This window comes from Anopheles gambiae, chromosome 3, assembly GCF_943734735.2.
Source record: "Anopheles gambiae chromosome 3, idAnoGambNW_F1_1, whole genome shotgun sequence".
Taxonomy (NCBI): Eukaryota; Metazoa; Arthropoda; class Insecta; order Diptera; family Culicidae; genus Anopheles; species Anopheles gambiae.
The window spans coordinates 51,319,492-51,327,766 of record NC_064602.1 but is presented as its reverse complement, the minus strand read 5'-3'; the positions used below and the strand labels follow the sequence as shown (position 1 = coordinate 51,327,766).

The following is an 8,275-nucleotide window of genomic DNA, read 5'->3' as shown; positions in this document are numbered from 1 at the left end:
TAGGTTTAACAACTGTTCATGAACAAAACTGAATTTCGAAAATATCACAAGACTCTAAAGCTGCACAAAAAACTGCTTGCCCACTTTACTATCGCTGCAAATGTTCGAAGTACGTTTGAACAGCTGTCACATTTATGCGCACGGTTAAGCCGCCCGCCGGTTAATCCGCCCCTGGATAATCGACGTTCTATTGTATGATATACCAGCAATATTCAGGATCATGCGTTATCAGATGTCTTGGTTGTTATCTTACACAAAAAATAAACAACGTTTGCTGGGCTAGTTTTACCATGCTTTTAAGCAGTATTGGTATTTAATTGATTATAGTTACATATAATTGAAATTCTTATGATGCGTCATACTACATACCATATTGTAGTTAGTTCTTGCTATTTCATGACATCCAGATACATCGCTGAATCATACACACAGTTCTATTTCTCGTTATTGTCATCAGTTTCATTTAAGCATTCTGTCTGCTTCTAGCATACTCTTCACTTTTCTTAGGAAACAATATGTAGGTGAAGGCTTTGTACGAGACATTAAAAATATTTTAAAATATCAATATTAATAAGAGTACAACCTTACATATTTTTATGCAACTCTTTAAAAATTTGCCGTTGTTATACATTGTAGCCATATTATGTTATTGATCAATGCTTCAGGATACATGCATTCAAAAACTTTACGGTTTACTCGACTTTATTTAACCAAAGGGGTGTTAAAGTTATTTTTTTGTGAGGCTCGCGGAAATCATGCTTCTTTTCACAGTTAGTTTCATGTATCAAATCCATCAATCTTTAAATCATTCATTGGATGTTAGCACTCGTTACTCGGGAATCCGCTAAGATAATATTTATACAACCACATTATATGTTGAGGATATTATCAATCGGTCAAAATGCATGTTTCTAATACTTTTGGTTCATGTAAATGAAATACCCACATAAAGAATCCAAATCATGAGATTGTATATTGAACACATTCATAAGCTTTTATGAAACTTTACCGCTCTTTTCTAATATATCATCACCTCCTTCCCTCCTCCTGGCTTTCCATAAGCATTGAATTTGCAAAGAGTTATCTTACAGCTTTTCTGAATTTTCTTTTTAAGCTGGATATGCACATGTAGTCAAACCCCAACAACAACATTAGTTATTCATACGAACAACACTGTCCAAACATATCATATACGTAATTACATAGTTTCTCATGCCCACTGCAAAACAGAAGTCATACGCAAACAATTTTAAAACGAAAATTCTACCAAAGTTAATGCTATACAACAAAATCGAGTAAATAATTACACAATGAAAACAAACTCATTTAAAAACACAATTCAAAATACATGTGGGAATATCGAAACGGACACAGAAACGTTATTCGGTATTAATCGGCTTGACAATAGTGTCATTGTGAGGCATTCAATGTTCTGATTCTGGGATATTAACAAAAACTTTGAGTATTGCATCTAGTTGAAACAAACTGATCCACAGCAAAAAAAAATACATGACGTTAGAAACAGCTTTACTTATTACCGGATTTAACGCCAAGTAGGGCTTCGGCAACACCTAGGAAATATACCATTTGCGCTATACCAAACAGAGGTGCAATGACAATCATACGACACAATCCTCCTTTGAAGAATGCAGTCACACCTTCGTACTTTAGAGTTTTTCTGTGAAAATATACAAAATTGTAGATGAGAACAACATTTATGACCTAAAATTAGAATACTATTTCAATCAGCTTACCCAATACAATCGGCAACACCATTGAATTGCATTTCGCCTTCAACCTTTTTTAAAGCTTGTAGACGCGTTTTCACAACATCAAATGGATTTACAGCTAGAGCTGCCATCGAACCGGCGGCACAGCCGCTCAAAAATGAACACCTGCGATTAAGAATTCAATTGATCATCATTCATTAAGATTATTACCATGCACCTACCAGAAAACAGCTTCATTACTGCCGTCATCCCGACGCGGACCGAGTGAGTTAAGAGTGGCAAATAATGGAAAATACACAATTGAAAATGAAACGTCGCGTAGCATTGTTGCACCAGTTCCTTTATACAATCCTGTTATTCCTTTCGTACGGATCAGTTCCATCGCTATGGAAGTAGCGGATACCTTCGGAATAGTTTTACCTATAGCTTTGGCCTGGAAAATGTGTCCATAAACGAATTAGAATTAACTCCTTTACACATTGTTACAATCACGTCTAAACTCCAAGCAATAAAAGTTACATTAGTTTAACTAACCTGTGCAGCCACACGACCGGCATCTTGCATTTGAATTTTCAGGAGTTCCATAGGAGTTGTTATTACAATTTGACACAATCCAGCTAACCCACCTGCAGCCATCTGGCGAGTAATTGGCAGGGTGCTAAGGAATATGTATCACAAATAATAATTTCTTTCAACAGGGGTTATCACAGGGTTTTCCTATAGAACTCAAGACCGCAGGACACTTTGATGAATCTGCAGGAGTCAATCGCAAGACTGCGTAACGATACGTGAAAACGTTGACGATACCGGGATCTGCGGATTTGTATATCAAGACTGTAGCACACTTTTTCGGGTATATTATCGCCTCGCAGGGACATATTTTTTTAATTTCAAATTTTGAGGCGCCCACTCAAGGTGGATTAAAAATAGCAGATGGTGGAAAAGGATATTTGCGGGGTCGCCATAGTTGAGGGACTTTAAGTCATTTTTAAACCGTTAACCATTGGTTTCTTCACTCAAAGTATAGCAAATAAAAAAGATTTCTTTGTTACTATGTGCATTTCTGTATCTCTATTGATTTTATCGAAAGAATTAGATATATTAACAAAAGATTGGATGATTTGTTTAGTCACGAAATTTAAAATCATGTGAGTAAGAGTTCTAATCTCACTTAAATTATCCATGTGTCTCGTAGATTTTTTTTATATTATTAATAATTTAATATTTTTAATCCACCTAGCACCCACTGTTTTGGAAAATCAAACTGCATTGCAACTGCGAAAACCAACGTGGTCGGGAGCTTGGGGCAGTCTTGCGATACAAATCCGCAGATCCCGGTATCGTCAACGTTTTCACGTATCGTTCCGCTTAGACATGAGAGCGGAGAGGCAAGGAGAGCGGAAATCTTAAGTTTCGCTCGCTCCCATTAGTAAGACGCTCGTCGCTCTTCATTCTAGAAAAATATGATTCGCCTGCTCGCATAAAAAATCAAAAAAGCTCGTTTGAAACTAGTTGCCCCGAGAAAAAAAAATAAAATATATAACACTGTCGGGCTGATACGGAATGTAAGCAACTGCGTGAAAAGATGGCAAATATTTTTATTGTGGTCAAGTAAAACTAACACTAAAATTAACGTTTTTTATAAAAAAAATTACTACCGTCGACCCACACTGCCTATTCGAAAAACACGTATAAAACATCGTTAAGCGCGAGCGCATCGTATGTGCAAAACATACAGAAATAAACAGCCTTACTTGCAAGCGCACTGCTTGTACAAAATACGTAGAGTGAAGATTAGGGTAGCTGCGAGCGACCTGTGGTTCTAAAATCCATTCAGAAAAAACAGCCTAACTCGCGAGCGCCAACATGCATAAGGAGTGCGGATCATGTTAAATCAGTGAGGGTATCATGCTAGCTCGCGAGCGCGCTGCCTGGACAAAATACGTAGTGAGAAGAAAAGGAGGGCTCGCGAGCTCCCTTGTTCTTCTCGCTACGTATTTTTGATAGACAGTGCGCTCGCGAGCTGATTGTAGAGCCGCTGATAAAAAGCAAGGTATATTTTTTATTGTATTTCAATTGCCTCACGCTATGTTTTTTATACAGGAGGGCTTTGCCATATTGCTTAAAGACTCACTATTATAATGATTTGTGAACATTCGTTCACAGAGTGACATTTTGTTTTTTCTTCCTGCCTGATTATTGCTACTGTCTAAAAAAGATAATTATTTCATTAATGATCGGATGCCACGGATGCAAAAAACGGGGGGTACAAATAAAGAAATGAAAACTCATCAGTGATTGTTTTGCTACTTATTCCCATCTAAGATGTAAAAAATGTGTGTTTGTGTGTATTGATTTTTCTCGCCATTAGCTCTAAACCCTATTATTCGAGAACACACTGCATTAATTATCCAAATCCTCACGAAAGATTTCACCTATATATCCTGTCCAATTAAAGGTATGGTTGCGTGAGCGGACGAATCACCGCTCGCTCGTGATTCGCAGTAAGCAAAAGAGTCAGCTCACTCGAATCGTCACAAAGAATCATTTTGCCCATGTCTAGTTCCGCAGTTTTGCGATTGACTCTCGCAAATTCGTCAAAGTGTCCTGCGGTCTTGAGTTCTATAGGAAAATCCTTTATCGCATACCGCTTGAGAGTAAAGATAACTAAAAATGGTTCTAAAACATTATTTTGTTGTGAACTAACGATGACATGTGCGTATTTAGCAATGGCATGCTTTTTCTTTGTTGTTATTTATTTAAAAACACTTATTATTATTCTATTATTATTGTCACAACAACAGCTACTTACCCATTGGATGTAGTTAAATGGTGTCGGAAGAAGTCGTTTGCTGCTAATTTTATAGCCTTTTCAGGGGTAATTAGCAATATATTTACTGCTGAACCACGGTACATACCAAAATATCCCTCCGCACGATAGGTTTTCTTAAAACAGTCAAGCCTATAATTTGACAAACAATTTAATTCTCGCATTTAAAAACTTTTTTATTTCATGTTAGGTAATTATCACCTAGATTACAACAAAAAAAACACAAATAAAAAATCGTGGAACTATACCATCAGTTTCACTGAATCAAACTAAAAGGGTTTCAAATAATGAAAATATTTAAGTACAAAAAAATAAAATACAACGGTTGTTAACACAAGAACATTACAAAACAAAACAAAACAAAACAAACATGCTACATTGATGCATTATAATATATGATATAATGTTATTCATACGTTCAAACTGTTTACATGTTGAAAACAGTTCATCAGTACATCTAATAAGAGCATAACAATCGTCAATTGTGGCTTATGCACTGTATAAATCAATTCACCGAATAGAACAGCTGCTTGCGGTAGTGCACATCACTATTATCATTAACTTAAATAATTGATCAGATCAGATAACATAAAAAGACGAAAATAATTCGATGTAATTTACATCGCTGATTTACTTTTCCATCGACCTGTTTTCTATGATGCGATTGAATAATCCGAAATAATTAAAAAATAAGGAGTGGAGCAATCATAGCCTTTTGTTAAAAAATACAAACTGCTTTCTATAAAGATTAGGCGCAGTTTTACTCACATACACGAGAGAAGAGTATAATAAATAATAATACAATAAATGTTACATAACAATCGAATATTTTTCTTCCAAACTTATTCTTGATAATTATTAACTTACATAGAATTGTACATTTTTTCTCCATTAGGTCCAACTTGTTGATTTTGTAGGCGAGTCTTCACAAGATCCAAGGGAAAAACGCACGAAACACCAATTATGCCGGCAATACCACCATTAATGATTTTTGGTAACAGGCTGAAAAGAAAAAGTGCTGATTATCGTGAAAAATGCCAAGCGTAGACTTAAACTGATTGTTATGCAACACCGTGAAAATTCAGAAACAGTTAACAAGACTGACACTTATTTATCCTAAATGTTTAAAACATTGCTCAAGCGGTATACGAACACGTTATGTGTAAAATAAATAATATAACAAAAAATAATAAATAACAAAACAAGTAAATAACAACAAGTTTTCAATTAGTTTCCAAACACTTTTTTTCTAACCGGCGTTTAAAAGTAAATCATATCATATCATAATCATAAATGAAAAAAGCGCAGCCAATATAACATATTTTATTCAATGAACGACAAATGAAGATTTTGGTATCTTGCTATTGATAGCAAGTGATTTAAAAAAACACACACACAGATACCTAACATGATGGAGATATACTGCTTTATAGTGGAATAAACCGTTTTTCAAACCTAAAAAGTATTTTGCTAAAAAGAAGCGAACCCGTGGTACAGTCGTCAATTCGTACAATTGAATAACATGATCGTCATGGATTCAAGCCTCCTGTGGACCGTTCCAAGGATAGGCTATCTGGCTGCGTGGAACTGAATAAGTCTCGAAAGCCTGTATATAGGAATACCGTAGGACGTTACGCCAAGTAGAAGAAGAATTAAAAGGAATTTGTAATATATTTAGAGATATTCTTAGGCCAGAGCAGGCGAGAATGAAAATTCAGGGCTTCTCGCAATAAAGAAGGCAAATAAGAAGATTTTCAATCGTTCAATTACAAGATACAATTACAGACATATTAATCAAAGGCACATGTTAAAAATGTACCAAACACGTATCTACCTGTATTGATAAACGAACGAGTTGTTGCCAAGGCACTCCTGTTTCCAAATCGCTAACTTTAACGAGCTCGTTTATCTGTCGGCTACATGGCATGTTTATATGATACTGCTTTCTTTAATAGTAATCTACCTCTTGTTATCAGCCTCATTGATGCTACTATCAATTATAGACTACATTGAATAGTACATATCATGCATCCTTTTGTAATACACATTTGATACAGATAATGTAAATCACTTACGCAAACTGTTTTGTTCCATTGACCATAGAAGATTTTGAGTTACTGCCACTGCTAGCCATTGTGGAAACTGCTGAAAACAAGAAAAACAACTTCTATAATATATATTACACTGCTTTTCTGTTCAACCTGTGCGACGGATTCATGGCATTTCATATTTTAACAGAAATACAATAGAGTTCATTAACAATGATAGACTAAATTTCGTGGGTTGATATTAATTGAATATGTAAATAAGCACATCAATATTGGCTCATTTACGATCGATAACGTTAATGTTTATATGGAATCATTCTGTTGCTAACCACGCACCAGAAAGGCAACAACATACACAATTACTGTACAATGGTCACTTTGCATAGACGATAGACTTTTCAAATTAATCGATAGGTTGTGGTTCGACATATTCAACAATTGTACGCGTTTGGGCAGAATCCGGCATTCTTACATAACACTTATCCAGTTGGCGAATCTATCAAAATAATTTGAAGCATAAACTAAACCACATTGCTAAATAGCTTACATGGTAAGAAATCGATTCAATGACGATTTTTTCGTCTCCTGCAAAATATTTACAGCAATGTTTTTACATACACGACTAGCTCTTGTTTTTGCATATGCAACTATTTTGTCATCTTACTTTGTTTGCAAAGCTTTCACACAACTCCCCCTTATAATCAAACACCACAAACACCACTCTTCACCGATAGTTTCAATCAGATACGATTAATCCTGTGATCACTCCACCAAAACTGAGTGCGGATTGAGTTGCTTGATTGCTAAGTATTTATATACACTGCCCCAAGAACCCTAGATGTGTCAGGACCGTCAAACGTATCACACGGACTAGTCAGATCATATAGATATTATTTTAATGCTAATCATTGTTTAAATCTGTTTTAACGAACGTGTGTTATTGATCATCGATTCTATGAAAAGGATATGTTAGTAGGTGACCGCTAACTGAGAGGATAAATTTGTGAGAAGACTGCACATTTGCTATGAATTCCTCTTCGTAAGATTCCGGATGTTTCATGTTTTGACATTTCTGTGTTTTTTAACCGAGAATCATTCCGGTTAGCGAACTTCCAGTTAAAAAAACTCCAGTAAAACACCAACTAAATGTGTCACCTACTGTAGTTAACTCGTCAACCTTCAAATATTATTCTATTTGTTTAGCATGAAGCGGTGCTACAACACTGGGCTATCTGATAAAGATTTGTTGTTATTTTTCTCTCAGCTGATGTTGAACCAAGGTGGATTAAAAATATCAGGTGGTGGAATCTAGAGCATTTTGACAATTTGTCACTTGACGTAAGATCCCCAGGATTCAAACGTTGTCTACATATTTTTTACATTTGTTAATATATTTGAATTATCACATTTTTCGATTAAATATTCATTAAAATATATTTGAATTTTGTGAGCTCTTATTTAAGATTAAAGCATAGATTGAAGTGTGTTATTTCATGTTATATCGTGAATTTACTCTTTACTACTACTCTTATTTACTATTACTCATTGTGTTTTAGACATGTAGCAGGATAAAAACTAGGAAATAATTTATATTTCATATTTAAACATGTATTCTTTATTATCTACGAGACACATGGACAATTTAAGTGAGATTAGTACTCTTACTC

At 35.1% G+C, this 8,275-nt stretch overlaps 1 protein-coding gene across 9 annotated transcripts; it reads right to left on the bottom strand.

Moving 5' to 3' along the window:
• Positions 1–280: 280 nt before the first annotated feature.
• LOC1279721 (mitochondrial glutamate carrier 1) lies at positions 281–7,903 on the bottom strand. Of its 9 annotated transcripts, none has more exons than XM_061663041.1 (9): positions 7,273–7,437; positions 7,081–7,193; positions 6,636–6,702; positions 5,428–5,562; positions 4,543–4,692; positions 2,265–2,388; positions 1,952–2,163; positions 1,755–1,895; positions 281–1,678 (listed from the first exon to the last, which is right to left on the bottom strand). In XM_061663041.1, exons 3-9 carry the CDS (start codon positions 6,692–6,694, stop codon positions 1,528–1,530), a joined length of 972 nt encoding a protein of 323 aa, XP_061519025.1. In that variant the 5' UTR covers positions 6,695–6,702; positions 7,081–7,193; positions 7,273–7,437; the 3' UTR covers positions 281–1,527. The 9 variants fall into 9 exon arrangements, with proteins under 9 accessions (XP_061519025.1, XP_061519022.1, XP_061519020.1 ...); XM_061663038.1 differs by having other exon boundaries at positions 6,636–6,705; positions 7,156–7,193; XM_061663036.1 differs by having other exon boundaries at positions 7,156–7,193.
• Positions 7,904–8,275: the final 372 nt, after the last annotated feature.

Excerpts from the sequence above, each read along its gene's own strand:
- LOC1279721 (XM_061663037.1), bottom strand. The coding sequence starts at position 6,694 with ATGGCTAGCAGTGGCAGTAACTCAAAATCTTCTATGGTCAATGGAACA. Across the intron at positions 1,896-1,951 it reads AGTAATGAAGCTGTTTTCTG|GTGTTCATTTTTGAGCGGCT; the intron begins GTAGGTGCATGG and ends TCTTAATCGCAG. Across the intron at positions 1,679-1,754 it reads GGTGTTGCCGATTGTATTGG|AAAAACTCTAAAGTACGAAG; the intron begins GTAAGCTGATTG and ends ATATTTTCACAG.